The following is a 17,662-nucleotide window of genomic DNA, read 5'->3' on the forward strand; positions in this document are numbered from 1 at the left end:
CAAACATGAATCTTTAAGCAGACGTGACTATGAGATATTTTAAGTGCTGTAGCACCGTTTATAGAATTATAGTATACTCAATTTTAGTTAGAACACATGTTAGTCATTTCACAAGTTTTAAGTAGGGCAACAGATGGCAAGTTTTAAAAATGTCTCACATTATGTCCTTATCTACTGTATCAAAAATTAAAATAAATACAATGTGAACGCTGTAGGAAATACAACACTTCAAGTAGACGGCCTTTGGTAATGAAAATTACCATTCACGCCCATTGCAAATTTCTACCAAACCTTAGTATATATATTTTCTTGATCACGCTTGTTAAGGGGTCTCTCCTATCGTCGCCTTTACCCCTTAGTGGTCGATGTCATAGTGACTGTCTTTCAGCTGGAATGGTTGAAAAACTTAACTTAATTTGTAATAAACTAGAAGCGTCATATATCTCCTTGCATCCTAGGATTGCTTTAGATACAAACTCATTCATTATAAAGGGGCGTTCTTTCCCGAGTGGTTAAGGTCGTTGATTTCAAACCACATGCTCCTCATCGCTGTTGGCTCGAATCCCGCAAGTGACTGGATTTCTTTTTTTGTGTGAGGAAACTATCAACCTAGTCGGTAGTTCTACTGGTGCCTTAAATAATGCACGGAGGGGCACCTAAGTTTTTCCTAGACCAGTATAGCTGGAAAGAAACCATATGACCCTTCATTGTGTTGATGCTATGTAAAACGCAAAACAAATGGGTGTAACAATCGTAAAATAACATTTTATTAAATATTTTGATATAATATTTATCAAATAACAAAGTTATGGTAATAAACATTTAACATGTAACAAAAAGACCAGACTTCTTTATTTTACATAAAAATACGTCTGCTATATCAGTTTTGAAATTGTTATTTTGACATCTGTTCTTCTTACAGTTTGTTTTTGTAGACGCAGGTTTCATTAAGTATAGTTGAAAAAATATGAATCTATAACAAAACAGTGAAAAAATACAAGTATAGTAAACCTTTGATATTATTACATTGAGAAATCTAATCCTGTGTTTTTCTTTACCTGAACTATAGAATTTTACTAACTATTTTCTGCGCCCAGTCATTGACCGTATGTTTAACTGTAGTCACAGGCACAAGAAAAAGAAAATTGTTTTTGGATAATGTGATAATGCATTAAGAGCGTCTACTTAAAAGGGAATTTGTCTAAAAAGAATGAATTATTATATCAATTTTATAGTATTGAGTATTAAACAAACCACGAAAGAATTATACAGAAAGATGTTTGCAATTTTATGCAATATTATTATTCATCATATAAATGTTTATACTAAAAACACTTAGAACTTCATCACTTGTTTTCATCTTTTTTTTCATGCAACATTTTATAAGAATATCCAAATGATACATTTCATTTGCTTTGATCAATATTTGAGTTATTATTGGAAAATATGCCCATTGAAGACTTATCTACTTTAATATCGTCATTTGCCGCTTTGTCCTAATAACAATCTGAAAGCGTTTAGAATGTGCATAAATGCACAGTTTTAACATCTTTGTCACGAACAATCCCAGAAGCTTTTACTTTAAAAAAAAACAAAAACAAAAAAAAACAACAACAAAAAACATGTTTTTGTAGCCAAATAAAGTGGTATCAGTAGACGTAACATTTATGTTGTTAAGGTACATGATACAAACACAAAATTTACATAAATTAATATTTTCATTTCTACGTTCTAACGAATAAGTTGTCATTATGAGCTTTTCCTGTCATAACTACCTTGTGATAATGTTTTGTAACATCAACATATGCACTGCTAAATATCTTGTTAATATGCTGTTACTAGTATTATAATATATAATGTTATCATCGGCTTATAAGCCTTGTTTGATTGTCTGTAATGATACAGTCGTTGAAGGTTAGAGAAAAAGCTAGACTAGTATAGCCAAAAGACGGTGTCTTTTTTTCGTCTAAAATACGCAGTACATCATTTTACTATGTGTTTGTTTAGGTTTATTCATTCTGTTACAGCCACAGAGCTATATATAAAGCATCTATCTAAAGCTGAGACTCTTGTATCACAAATATGATATACTTATAAACATATTATTACAGTGAGAGAATAAGTTTTAATTTAGCAAATGACGAAATAAAGGAAAAGGTCACTGCACATACAACATTACTTGCATGATGTAATGTATAATTTTATTAATTCGCTGTAACACAAACAATCTTTAATTAATGTAATTACTATTGGTAAGTGTATTTAAGCGTTGTGTTAATTCATTTCGATTTATAAAACAATTATAATTTCAGACTTTATCCGACATACTATTTGTCATGTAAAACCATAACTTCAATAAGGGGACAAATATTATGACGGTGGCATGACGAAAAACCTGAATCTGCAAAACCACAAAATTGAAAATGTATGAGCCTCAGCTCAACTGGGCATGTCCATGAATAGTACTGCAAAGCAACCGTCCACGCCCAACTTAAACAGTATTCAACATGATTATTGGTGGAATGTGTTCATACGGTAATCATCTGTGGCGTTTAAGTGCAATTGTATGAAAAGCGGCATGTAATTCACAAGGTGCTTGAACGAGAAAACAATGGACGAAACTTAGTAAAATAGAATTTTGAAACGGAAACAAAATCAAGCTTATCTTGAGAAAATTTATTGAGATAAATTGAATTGTAACAAGTCAAACAGGCAACTGCTTCAGTAGCGGAATTTGATTTAACAATGTTAAAAACTACTAGACTAAGTATTTCTATTTTTTTGTAATCACAATGCTTATTTCATATATAGGCATACTGATACTTTAAACTGTCTTAATATGAAAACTAATAAAGATCATTTGAATTTTATATTAAGGACAATTAAGGAATTTACGGGCACGATTCATACAAGAAAAAGATCAAAGAGAATAATCAAGAGTTGAACGAATGCAAACAATGTTGATTAAAGTGAGCTTAAATTAAAAAATGATATTGCAATAAATTGAGATATCTGAACACATGATTTTTTTATATATGCCATTTTCATATCATATCAAATGTTTTTTTAAACATTTTATAAGAATATTTATGACTTAGACAAGCAGATGGCCTGTACCAAACAAGCACTAATAAACAAATTAACGTTGCAAAAGAACACTTTCTCTGGATCTATTTATGGTAAAAGTTTATTTTATAACAATTTACGCGCAACAATTAATCTCATAACTTACAAAATGTGTGTTGGCATATTTATGTACTACATTTATTTTTAATATAAACTCAAATTTACGACAATCAGTAATATATGCCATTCATGAAACTTTTCACTGAATTGATATCGTGTTTTTACTTGAATTTCCTTATTTAAATAATTTCATATGTGATAAAGCATTAAAATACAATGGAAAAAGTAATGAAGAAATCCACTCCTTAGTGATTTATTGTATAAAATGTCCAATTTATATTATTTATTCTTTAATATAGATATTACATTTCTTTATTCAGTTATAATGGAATTTCATTTTTTGATTAAATTTTGTAAAACAAGTCCTGCATTTATTTCAAATTACATTCGACAAGTTCAGTCCGAGCATCACTAAATGTGACATCAATATTTTGATATTATAAGTTATTATGTATATCTTTTTAGAAAACTATAACGTCTCTATAAAAAACATTATTGTTATATTATAATATTATTTATTCAAAGCAATTGATTAATATAACTAATTGCAATTAAATACTTGGTAACGATTTATTTAAAGACCCAACTTATGATGGTTGCTTTTAATTTTTTTTAAGTTTGTTGAATTGCGAGTACATGTCAGAACGAACAGTACCGATATTCTTTCTATTTTTTTTCTACCTCAAACTTTGTTGTTTTTCTAAACTACTACAATATAGATAAGATAATGACTTATATGTGAAACATTTTTTGAACGTTGATAAAAAATGAACTCGTTTGAGACGTGAACTAAAATCGAGGACGTTCTTTCTTTATTGAGATTAGCACTTAAATACTTTCTTTTCTTGTCTAATTAAAGGGGTCATCGTTATTTATATAGGTCAGCATAAGCATCCGGTACTTGTCGTGACTAAATGTTATCATTTTTAAGATAATATACGACAGACTATTCTATATAAATAAAGTGCATTGCGCTAAAAAATTCAATTTTATTTGGTAGACGACAGTTTCTGTGGCTAACAATGATCCGTGCAGTAGTACTTAGCTTATTTTGTGTGGCGTATGCTATGGTAAGTACCCGTATTATATATTAAATACTTAATATCGGTCTGGGACAAGTTTATCAAAGCTCTGTTAAATTCAACTGTCCGTTTAATCCACTAACGCACTGTTAAATTTAACCATTGCGTTTAATTCTGTTCCTTAAAATTAAGGTTCATTTTATCGTCCACTTTAATGGCTGACTCCGTCTGTTAATTTAATCAAGGATTGGACCTCTGATAGAAATAAGCAGAGGGTTCATAGAAACATTTTATGCATGACTTTATTGGCAATGACAGTCATATGCAAATTATCAAAATACTCCTTAATAATGCACTTGACTGGTCTCTGTTTTACAGACGAATAATTTAAAATAAATTAGAATTTGAGTTTAACACTTCCAAATGTTCTTTTACCACTTCCTCGAGAAGAATGGTTTTGTTAAAATTAAAAATTTAATGCTTTTTACCCATTTAACACGATTCTTTGAGACAAGATATCTGACCTTGATGTTTCAGATTTCATTTTGAAAACTACAAAATGAGGATTAATGGGATTGAACGAACCTATTAACAGGTTGTGATAATGTTTTCAGCAACAATGTTTTACAGACTATTAAGTAACAGTCGAATAGCTATTTTAACGGACTGTTAATTTAAGGGACGGTAAAACTTAACAGAGCATTGAGCAACTGGACCCACTGATGTTTATCGGTTTTTTGAGTTTCCATACGTAGGAAATTGACCAAAGAGCATATCAAGGGTTAATAATTTAATAGGATATAAAGTCAGAAGACAAAACAAGAAAAGTCAGTAACTTATGGTACAAAAAAAAAAAAAAAAGCATTTGCTGTAACATTTAGTATTTTTTTCTTTGTGAAACAACAAGGAAAAAACAACATATTCCATCAAATCAGATTTAATGGGTTGGCCATTTTGAAAACAGAAAGACTGTTTCAGACATATTGGGCTTTTTGCAGAAATGCTTTTTGCTGTTTTTACGGGGTCCGCCTGGGCTCCTTGCCATTGGTTCTTGTTGCTGGGTCATATGGGGGTTGCGTTCATTGAACGCCGCCTTTCCTTGTTGATCTTGTTTATCATATTTTAATTATAGTGCACAAAAAAAAACAATTTTACATTTTACAACTTTTCACATGGAAATGTGCCATAACTGTAAAATAAGTGATAACGCGAAATTAGTGACATGGATTATAATAAGGATATTGTGTTTCACTGGTTATGTATGGTGTATAAGTCGCTGCATAAGTGTTTGTGTTTTGTTTTTTTTTACAGTCAATGACGACAACGCACAAACCTCATCAGACCCACCACCCCCATGGCTCGAGACCAACATCTGAACCCGCTGAACACGAATTTTTCAGATTTTCATATGAGCCACACACGGTAAGAATGTAAAATTATTTATCAATGTTAACAAATGTTATCATGCTTTTGACATTAAGGAACTGGACATATTTTTTCCCCAGACGTTTGAATCATTTGATATAGGTCTGGACTAACTTGCTTGCACATTTTCAGATCATTCCCTCACTCTTTACTACAAGAATAATCAATATTGTCGTGCAAAATTTTCAAATAACTGACAAGCGTTGCAACGCTTTTCACTAAAAGCGCATTAAGATCGATTTTCAATTTAATTTTGAGTATATTTCTTAACTTTATTGTGCAGATATTTACATGATAAGTGCATCACGTGATCGATGCAAGAATTTCAAAGTGGGTGCTTTTAAGCTTTTGACCTCAGTGGAGCTGCTTTGATATTTGTAACTATAAGTAATGAATACTTAGTTTTAAGACAAAGCGCACAAGGCTTTTGTTCAAAGCAACGCTTTCTTAAGCGATACGATGCTTGAAAGGAGAAACGTAATTTTTGTAGTTTGTTTTTACTTTCAACGAAACAGAAACATACTCTGATAAAAGTAAAGATAATGTACAATTATTGCTTTGGCATAATGTTTTCCCCTTGTACATATAAAATTTCGACTTTTTCAGCATATGATGGTTGTTGTAAATGGACATTTATGTTACATGTTCACATTGTCAGATGCCGAGAGAGCTGCGATACATACTGACGCCGGTATCAGGGCCGTTGAGGTACGTTTTGTTACAAGTATAAAATATGCCTTACACACGCTAACATTTGTCAAATAAAATGATTACTAAGTTTCTTCTTATAGACATTGGTAACTTAATTCCACCTTTGGCTTTACAAACGTTCACTGAAGTTGAAAAAAAAACGTAAAAATATTATAACACAGAAGGACTCATGCATTGAACCATTTTGTAATTATAAGCCTGAAGAGGTTTTGAAAATTTGAAACATTGAATGGCATAAAACATGTTTAATATCGAGAAATATTTGAATGAAAAAAATTAACCATATGATTATTTTAAAAACATATTGGTTATTCCAGTTCATATTAAATGTTGAATTTTGCCGGTGCTAGGGGGTGCGAACGGTTGCTTGCAATCACTACTGTCCATTCACAGGCATTGCAGCATTTTAAATTTTTGCCGTATAAGGCTTCTTTATAATAAGGATTATATTTTTCTCTTTTTTAAGGTATTACATACAATATTTCTGATACTTGGATTAGTATGATTTTATATTCGCATAGTTTATATAAATATACATACACTTTCCTTTTCAGTTAAAACTTTTAAGCACACTCAGCACTGCGTCTGTAACCGAGGTAACAAAAGACCAAATTGATGTCAGGATTGCACATGCCTGTGGAGCACATACAACACATTATTACAAAGAAACTACTGTGTAATATAACCAACTGTGATATGAATGTCATTAAATAAATTTTGTCACTTATGTCGTTTGTCTCATATCTCATTTATTTTTCCTCTGTTATTGTTTGTTACAAATACTGATGATAAATTGAATGATATTTAGATGAATCATCGTAAAATAAATATTTTTAAGATAAGCTTATTATTTCAGAAATAATATATCCTGTATATCCAACAGTGATTTTATCGCTAAAAATAATCACTGTTTGGAGTTCGGATGCGAGGATCCAGACGAAAAGCAGTGATTTTATTTAGCTACAAAATCACAGCTTGGGATATGATTATTACAAACACTACAAAAATAAATGCTGCCGTACCTGGTACCAAGCTTATTTATGTCTGATTTGTTTCCTTACTTACTTACTTCCAGCGCGTCGCATTTTTAATGGTTATGTCAGATGTCTAAACATAAATCATCAACAGGGATAATATTGCATATTTACACACACCTTCGGTCCTTCTATGTTCAATAGGGAAAAGAAGCGGGTAGTGATAGTACAAATATCACAGTTTTGTTAGTCTGAATTTTAACGCCGATTTAAACACATAATTCTGGTTATATTTCGGTTGTCGATCAACCAAACCGGCTGTCCCTGATACCTAACCAGTAATTACTTATTTCTTTACTTATCTCATATGATTTCTGAATCAGCGGTGAAAGCCATATAACCATTAGACACAATGTCCGAGATCAAATGTCACTAAATATTGTTACTCTTAACAAAAGGTTTAACTATTTAGATTGATATATGGAAAAAACTGACAGATATTACTTTTTTCGGACCACTAAATCTTAATTATTCAGCAAAATTCATATAATTATTTCATATCAAGAACAAACTTAACAAGTTCGCAGACGCAGACGGTACGAGTACGTTATTTCAAACAGGTGACACCAGGGGTGGACATTTGGAACTTTATTTTAATTTAATTTTATACGAAATGACATAAAAGGAGCTCATTGAGGTTTAAAAGCCAACAAACATAAAATTTTGATTTCTTGCATAGATCACGTTAAGCACTTAAAATGGAAATAAATCTGAAAAATAAATACAAATAAATATGCTCAGAAATATATTTTGCGTGAATCTTAGCAAAAGAGTTACAAGATAACAATTTTGCACAATTAAAATTATGATTCTGGAAAAAAAATGTGCCACGGAATGATCTCAAAATGTGCACACTAGCTATTGGTATTGACCTAAATAACATGCTAAAAATCAAGCCTTGTCATGTTCCATTAATTTAAAACAGAATTAATTTTAATAAGCTGCTTTTTAGCTCGCGTATTTTATACCATAAGGCGATTTTATATACCAATAGCTTTAGAATATTATACTTTTTATAACGCTTCTGATATCACGTCTTTAAAATATGGTTAACAAGATCAACAAGGAAAGGCAGCGTTCAATGAACGCAACCCCACACGATCCAGTATTTAACTGCCAATCGATGAATGATATGTAATTACGAATCGTTAATGTATTTATTTTAGGAGAATTTTACAGCATCGTACTCGTACAGTTCTGAATTGAACACTTTACCTCATTTGGTCGTTGCAATGTATCATTTATAATGGCCGTAAAAGCCAAATCAGTAAATGTTAAAATTAAGTTACCCTCACTGTCCGTTATTTTATACATCGCTATGTTATTTTTTTGCATGTTATAAAATTAAAATAATGTATTAAATCAAGTTTCTTACATCTAAATTATATCAACTTATTATGCTTATAGTTTCAAGTATCTCTTATTTGCGTTTTAAAGTTATGACCAATTGTCATTAAATCATAATTATACAGCAAATTTATTCATTACACTGTAATGAAACAAATTTGCTGATAGAGCGAATGTCATTTCGTTGCTCATACTTCCATAAATTCTTCCACAACATTCCTCTCAGAATTGTGCTATTTATAATTGTGCAATGATAAAAAATGTAATTGCTGACAGCGACAATTTACGTCACCCAGTTATTCAAAACACCACAAACGTTTTAAATGAACTTTATATCTTACGAAATGATTATTTCCTTTTGACAATTCTCATATTATCTTTAATCACGCTAAACGTTTTTAATCATTAACTGAGACAATCTCGATGAATTACGAGATCTCGCTAACTAAGAAGAGGGTTGATCGATAAAAGCAGCAATGTCCTAAATTCGCTGTATAAGGCATACGTTGTTGCATACGCCATTGCATATGAGGCAACGTGCTCAAATATTTAAAAAGGTAAGTTTCGTTAGTTAAGTTTTAATTACACGGAATTATTTTAGTTCGATTGTGTGTGAAGCTATATATTAGTTTATTGAAACAGTCTTGAATCCGTTTCTTGAACGAACCAGCACTAATGAGTGTAATGCTTCTTAATACAGAAACAGAGTAACATACTAATGAATTAAAAAGTCTGAGAAATATGTATTCGTTTTGTATTGATTTTATTTATTATATTTTATTGCATTATATAGACTTTCTTCTTCGATATGATTTTTTTATATTGTTTATACATTTATTATAAAAGGACATAATTTTAAAGCGGCCTTCTGCTTTTCTGAGTTAATCATTTAATATAATTATAAATTCAATAGAATTAAGACGTAAATGAAATTTGCCGTCGATAAAATACATAAACAATAACTTAAAGAAACCCTCTAAGGTACCATTCCGTTCTATTTATGTAAATTGGTAAAGCGGCCGATTCGTTTCTTAAGAAATAAAAATCACTACGTGTGGGTAGCTGTTATAGGGGAAGTGCACTGTCCCTAGGTAATATTACTAAGTACTTAGTTTGCAACAGTACAGAATTGTTTGTCCAACTAAAAATAAAGCTGAAGCCGCTTTATGTAATTCCATGCTGATTATTTTCATTCATATTTTCTTAGAGACAAAATTTATATCGAAGAAAACAACTTAAATTCTATCCAAAATTATTTGTTTGATTAAAATTAAAATAAATGGAATATTAACTTGTACCGAACAACCGAACAAAAAAAAATGCTATCAGAATATCTTTTATTCAAATGAAATTATTTATCAAGGGAAAGCTTGTTCGCGTGATGATATGTTCTTTGTAGCTAGTAATGTTTTAAAAGACGGGAAATCGTTCATTAAAATATCAGTTTATGGGCTTAAATTAAGACAGAAAAGATATAAACAATGAAAGATAACTGATGAAGGATGTATATTTTCTTTACGAGAAACAACAAATTTAAATGTATCGTTTAAAACAGCTCTCTGTTAAAAGGCTCAAATGTAATGATATGGACTTTATAATCAGATTTAATTTAAAGACAGTTACCGATGTCAACGCAAGAAACGTAATCAAATTCAATCTACATAATTATGTAATTTGGATAGACCGACATGTAAAAGGTATACTTTGTTTATACAAACGCTTAGACATATTGACCGAATTGCATTTATGCAACTCAAGTTGTGTTTGTGTTATTTTAAGTTGAATTCACCTTTACTTATTAAATACTCAAATAGACTTCAAATCACTATATCTACTAGAAAATCTTTTGAAAAATAGTACATAGCTAGACCTTCCTAACATCTTACTGGCCAATAAGTCGGAGTGCATGCAATCAACGAGCCAAAGCCGACGACTGAAAGCAGTTCAATGTTTTGATAACTGTAATGATAAAACATCATAGTTTGGTCTATCAAAATTTATTAATTTAAAAAAAATACCGTTCTTCTATTGGACAAACTGTATTCTTGCATAATAACTGCGCACGCAGGTATACATTTAAGGGAGAAAAAATAACACAAAACATGCATCATCGGATAGATTCACGTGACTAAACACCGATGTGGCATGTCTTTTTTTATTAGCAATGAAATTATTTAATCAAACGTTGCAAAACAAGCGCTTATGCACCTTCGTGCGTTTAAATTTGCAGTAATTCTTGGACTTATCAAATCTCTTGACTTGCGGGCTCGGCCTTTTTATGTGAAGTCGTGCTTCTGCATTTCTGGGGCATAATGCTTTTCAGCATCAACTTTTTGGTAATTTGTTGTTTCCTTTGATATCATTGATATAATAGTTCCACCTATTTATTTAATAAAAAATAAAGAGAGACAAAATTTTACGTTGGTGTACTTTCATTTGCGTAATAGGAAACCTGACCTAATTTATGCTTTTATTCCAGGCGTTGAAGTATATAAAGTTAGTGATAAAATTCTAAAATAGAATTCACGTTAAATGATGTAAGAACAGCGACGTTTTAGTAATAAGGACCTTTTTTATTTTTATTGTCCAGTGAAAAGGCGGAAATTCTTCTTCTTTTTTTTTAAGATTTATAGTTAAATCATAAATATATGCTAAAATGGGAATTTTTGTTTCACGGAAATGACACGCATATTTCACGAGTAATTTAATCGTTTTTGTTATTTAATGACCAAATTTGAACAGTATTAAACATTTAGCTTTGTTTCTATATGCGGTAATGATCACTGATTTATATTTGCGTGTCTTAAGACACACCTTACATCACATATGTTCCAGATAATTAACAACATTGTTGGTTTTTTTTCAATCAAAATAATATTGTATAATGAAATATAACAAACAAATAACAAGTTTTAAAATTTGATATATTCTCTTTAAACATACATGTAATGCAACATATTTTATTTCAATTTGGTTTTTTAAGTATTGCTTCGAGTATCGGTTGAATAATCCTAATTGTTGATAAGAATAATCAGCAAAATTAAAATGATATTAAAAAGAAATTTCAGAAATTGAAGGGACGGTCGTGTCCACTACCAAAGACCGATGAGCACATTTCAACTTCATGACTTCCTATTTTTATTTTCATGAATTTACAATTTTAACAATACGAATTCACGATTTCAACTTCACGAATTCACGATTTAAAATTCATGAATTCAAGATTTCATCTTCACGAATTCAACATCATGAATTCAAGATTTCAATTTCTCGAATTTACGGTTTTAACTTCACGATTTCAAGATTTCATTTGTAACCTTAGATTGCTTCTAGCAATACCACCGAAAACCTGAGTAGAATCACCTATTCTCGGTAGTTTCATTACAGGAAAAATTTCTATGTCCAGGACGGGATAAGAATCCACAGCGGTGAGAGCATTCATATATTAAGAGGGTTTTAGTTATAAATATAGTGATACAGTACATAAAATTGTTTGTTTTGATTAAATGCTACCTCTGTTTGTTTAATAAAATCATTTAAGACACAAATTATTTCATACCAATAGAGAAACTGATCCCTATATCTTGTGCATTTGTAGATCGAGCCTTATTAGTTAGCATTATAGAATTATTTTCATCTCTAAGGAATTTCTTACTCAACAAATCAGAATACTCTACAATGATTTCTCAACAGACGAAATCCGCTAAGATTAGTGTACTAGATTAAAGACTAAAATATCGAATAATTATTCTGTTCAATTTTGTTACTCTTTCAAGTGGACAGTGTTCGCTCTTAATTTTATTTATGATATCGGTAGCGTGTTTCTGAAACATGAATATAAATTATAATGTCTTACATTTCATATTCTTTTCATTTATAAGGAACAAGTACAACATCACTTCAAAAGAAATCAAACGAAATATTTTCATCAAGTTCAATTTTCGTCGCGGATAAGTCATGTTTATGATCAATTTGTAAAGATTACTGTTAATTAAAAATGTAGAAATTGAGTAATGAAGAAAAAAAAAGAAATTTTTTTCAACAAATGTTTACAGGATCTAAACAGCTCTGATATTTCAACATCACCCAAAACATAAATAAATGTATCTTAATGATATTCTTACGGATAATATTTCGTCAAATTGATTAATAAATGGTTACAATTACTATTTTATAAATAACGCTAGCATAAGCCTTCAGAATTAACAGTAGACAGACATATTTTCGGATGAGTTGAGCCTTGCACTCATTATACCTTTATTTAAATCAAGTACCGTTCAATATGCCAACAATTATGGACCTATATAAATCGAATCTAGAACGAAAGTTCACCAGAAGAAAAACACATTTAAAATCAGCCACAATTACATCTTTATGATAATCGTTTGGCTGATGAACAAGAAGTATCTTAAAACTGAAAAGCTACAAACGGCCCAACAATTACAATCAGATTGTAAAATAATAATAGTATGAGCAGACAGAAGGTTTGACACCTTCAATCTATCTCAGTCAGAATCACTTACTGTCTTTAGAAGCTTAACCAAACTTTATCTGAAGTAAATGACCATTAACAACTTTTTGTCTAACAACTGTCTCGGTGACACTTACTTAAATATATGTGAAAAGGTATAGTTAAGGCTGGATAAACATATTGTGTAATTTAAAATTAATATGCAATGAAAAACCTCTTACTTAATTTATAAATCGTTGATGCAGCCCAATTTATAAATATGCAGACGTCGTATGTAAAAAGATACTGGGGAAATTTTATTATATGGAATTATCCAAACTGGAATAACAGCGGTAAACACATATAAGACACTGTATGTTGATATTTTCTCTCTCCAGTTTCTAAGACACGTTTTGGAAAACAACATAAATTTATCTTTTTGTTGTTATGGGCGTTGGGGTTTAGACATGAGCACTTAAATAAAAAATTGTCGACCATTACCAAATATTACATGACAACTACCCTTGAACAAAACAACATACTTTACTAAAGCGCAAGCGTCTAAATATTGGATTTCAGGTAAGAAACTATGCGCAAACTTAAGGGAAGGTCTTGGTTCAAGGTCTATTCCTAACCGCATTCTGTAATTGCAAGAACGCGAATTGCAAAGTAATTTTAAGAGCAAAACATTTTGTACAACAACTACCATGAGTACATAAGAATTCGTACAGACAATGTGAAGAAAATAATTTCTCTATCTTGTTAGTTGTATTAAATGATTAAAACAATACGGCATAATCACACGCATGAAAACTGGGTTAACAACATTTTTTTGTATAGTTTAAGACATATATTGATTTTTTTGTGGTTCTAATTTGCTTATTGTTACATTATCAATTTATATAGATATAAAACTTTAAGAATTTCTATTTTATTACCGTACAACGTATAATATTGGCTACATTACATATCATGTTACCAACACCTTTTTACTAGAGCAGAAACATAAAATTATACCGAAATATCTTTTATATACCGAACACATATTTAAATTTTATAATCTTTGCCTTCCTTTTTCCAAGCACATTCTGAATTTATCAATAACGAAGTGTATAAACAGTGGTGTGGTGGAAGTGACAGAGAATCAGTATTCTTCACCTTTCTAACACATACTGTAAAACACTTATTATTCGCGAGAAATTTATTTTCGCTAATATTCGCGAGTTTTCTAAGACGCGAATTCATATTTCTCGCGAATATTTCACTTTGTCTATACACTTGTCCGAAAATGAACACTATCCGAAAATGCGTACACATGGATATATATCTGCGGGAAAGTATCGTACATCATGTAGCTAATCAAGTGTTGCAGCATATACATATCGTAGAGATTACTAGTATGAAATATTTATCTGTAACAATTTGGTATTATTGAGGAATTGGAAAGAAACTTCTTCGCTGCATATTACCTGTGTCAAGGAAGGTAAGTGTGACTTGAACTAGAATTAAGTATAAACAAATTAATGCGTCTCACAAAATTTAAATGGTATTTCTACAGATTGTTCTAATTAATGTGAAAATCTGTCCAACTTAATGGATTAATTAAATTTCTAACACAATTGATCAAGGTCAATGTCTATTGAACAATACCTGTGACAAACACAGTGAACACATATCAAATAATTATCAAACTTTATTGACATATTTTTAGACAGACGGTTTCTCTTAACAAGAAGATTAGCAAGCTAGCAGAAAAATCGATACAGATATAAAGGCATTCGTCGCACAATAAACGATGCAAAGTTAGTGAACGGACAGGACAGAAAATATCTGAATGAAATCGGGTTTCTGGTTTCACATTTTTCGGGAAGACGCGAATTTATGTTGACGCGAAATAATTATTTTGGACATTTTGCCTCAAATTCGCGAAATAAGGTTCTCGCGAAAAATAAGTGTTTTACAGTAGTAAAACACATTTTAAGTTTCTTTTAATTAACTTTACACAAACTTGTAACATGAACAGACATAATAACATAGATATTATTACTAAAACAAAATAGTAAAATGGCATTTATTGTTATCTCATTTTTACACAGTAGTTTGAGTGTAATAGTTGGTTATATGTCCTCCACATACATGAGCAGTCTTTGCAGGGATTTGGTCTTTTGTAACCTCGGTAACAGCTGCAGTGCTCAATGTGCTCAGAAGTTTTAACTGAAATGTATGAATTTTAAATTCAATTAACAAAAAGAAATCGAGAGTCTCTGACATAATTTACCATAAAAACAAAACATGTTAGTGTGCATTTTCGTTCTATTTTAATATACATGTAGTATGCACATTGTCTAACATATAATATAGTAGTATTAATAATATCTGTCATATGTAACGGTTCGGACCGGAATATCCGTCCCGAGGTGACCCGCCCATTGAACAATAGCATGAATCTGGAGACTTGCTGTTTAAATACTTTCGAAAATGTTCATAAGACTGATAGTAATTTTTTAAAATTTCCTTTTAAGTAAAGTAATTTTTTTAATTTCCTTTTAAGTAAAGAATGACATTTGGCACAATTGACGTATGTGTATTTCCCGTATATCTTATTATTTAAAAAACAAACACATGTACCTCAACAGCCCTAATGCCGGCGTCAGTGTGTATTGAAGCTCTCTCTGAATCGGACAGGGAGAAGATGTAACATTTGTGTCCATTAACAACTAACATCATTTGCTGCAAAAATTCAATATAATGTTTAAAAATGGAAAAACAACACAGCAAATCTGGCCGTCATGTAATTGTCTATCATATTGTGATATAACATCTTCGGACTTGATGGTTTATTATGATTTTGAATCTTGGTATGGCATTAGACAACAATAATCACACATACAGAAATCGACATGGGAAACCTCTATGATCAATTTGTTGAAAAGGCATGAACTCGCACAAGTTAGTCATTGCTTAATTTTGTAGTTGTCATTTTAGTATCAGTGAATAACCGCTCGATAGTGTCAATATCCCATAAGTACTAAGTTTCTGATACTTGTGATTGGCACTCAAGAAACATTTTATTCCAAAATAAATTCTTTATTAAACAAAAAGTTTCAATATGGTATTCTTTGAAAATCAATCTTTTGATAATAAAATAAAAGCAAAATAAAAACGACAATTAGAAGTAATGAGCCATTTTTTAAAATAAATATTTGAAAATCATTTTTTTTTAATTATCATCGCAAAATAACAGCGACAATTTGAAGTAATGAAACAGTTAAAAAAATATTAAATTAAAAGATCTTCCTACCGAGTGTGGCTCATACACAAACTTGAAATTCTCATGCTCAGCGGGTTCAACTGTAGGTCCTGTACCATGGTGTCCATGATGAGGCTTGTGCGTAGTCGTCATAGACTAGATAATAAAATAAAATATTTATGATAATGATATTAAATCACTTATATAGATAAGTATAATATATGTTAATTAGTTGAAAGGCTGACACGGCAATCAGAAGGCCATCACTTAGCATTTTGTTTCGCTTATGGAAGGTATGTTTCATAGAAATTAAAAAGACTAAGCAGTATTTAATCTTATAAAAATATAAAATATTGAGTTCAACAAAAAAATATAAAAGAATACTGAGTTGATCAAAGACACTTTTAAGTAAGAAATCCATATCAATGTAACTCTTCTTCGTCAATTAAATATAATTGCATAATTACCATAGCAAATGCCACGCAAAATAAGCCAAATACTAATGTACGGATCATAATTATTCCAAAACTGTGTCCTGTGCTAATCTAAGATGAAAACAAAAGATCAGTTGTTATATAGTAGGGCAAGTCTTATCTGTAAAGTGTTCTGACAGACAGTCACGAAAGGTGATATAAGGTGATACACGGTACGTATTACTTTACTTGTGACCCATTTAATAAGACACGAAAATTACAGATATCTAAATATAGTATATACAGAAGAAAAACTTTACATTTGATATTTTCTTAATACATACCACCATTCAAGATTTAAGACATGTTTATACCATTTATGCCATGATACAAATGTTCAAAATTAAAAAAGATATAGTACGTAATTATATAAGCAAAAGTATCCCGTCAGAAGTTTTCAAATGTACCCCGTCATGTTTAGTTCACTGCTGGGCTCCTTGCTGGTGGTCCTGTGTTGAGTAATGCGTTCATTGAATAACACCCTTTCTTGTTGATCTTGTTTTTCATAGTTTATATTATATTTGTTAATGCCTTTTTTCATCTATTTTTATAGACTGTGATAGTGAAATTTAGAGTTTTACATAATAAAAGCGAACTGAAAAGGTAGATCTTTTCATGGTGACCGTCTATCTTCTTGAAAAGTAGCCATTTATGGTGAATAAGGAAGGTAACCTCCCAACATAAATAGAGAAATAAAATTTGTAAAATATTATTTTAAATTGTGTATTAGTGTTAATATCATTGGAAATAAACTGTTATTAACT

At 30.5% G+C, this 17,662-nt stretch overlaps 2 protein-coding genes across 2 annotated transcripts; one reads left to right on the forward strand and one right to left on the reverse strand.

Annotated features, from left to right (window-relative positions):
• Nucleotides 1-4,122: 4,122 nt before the first annotated feature.
• Nucleotides 4,123-7,071, forward strand: LOC132715050 (uncharacterized). Its single transcript, XM_060698024.1, has 4 exons — nucleotides 4,123-4,256; nucleotides 5,520-5,630; nucleotides 6,240-6,341; nucleotides 6,899-7,071. Exons 1-4 carry the CDS (start codon nucleotides 4,209-4,211, stop codon nucleotides 7,022-7,024), a joined length of 387 nt encoding a protein of 128 aa, XP_060554007.1. The 5' UTR covers nucleotides 4,123-4,208; the 3' UTR covers nucleotides 7,025-7,071.
• An 8,161-nt stretch (nucleotides 7,072-15,232) lies between these two features.
• LOC132715047 (uncharacterized) lies at nucleotides 15,233-17,031 on the reverse strand. Its single transcript, XM_060698021.1, has 4 exons — nucleotides 16,893-17,031; nucleotides 16,477-16,581; nucleotides 15,804-15,905; nucleotides 15,233-15,389 (listed from the first exon to the last, which is right to left on the reverse strand). Exons 1-4 carry the CDS (start codon nucleotides 16,938-16,940, stop codon nucleotides 15,264-15,266), a joined length of 381 nt encoding a protein of 126 aa, XP_060554004.1. The 5' UTR covers nucleotides 16,941-17,031; the 3' UTR covers nucleotides 15,233-15,263.
• Between the last annotated feature and the right edge of the window lie 631 nt (nucleotides 17,032-17,662).

Source organism: Ruditapes philippinarum, unplaced genomic scaffold (assembly GCF_026571515.1).
Source record: "Ruditapes philippinarum isolate M1 unplaced genomic scaffold, ASM2657151v2 ctg4518_1_1_1_1, whole genome shotgun sequence".
Taxonomy (NCBI): Eukaryota; Metazoa; Mollusca; class Bivalvia; order Venerida; family Veneridae; genus Ruditapes; species Ruditapes philippinarum.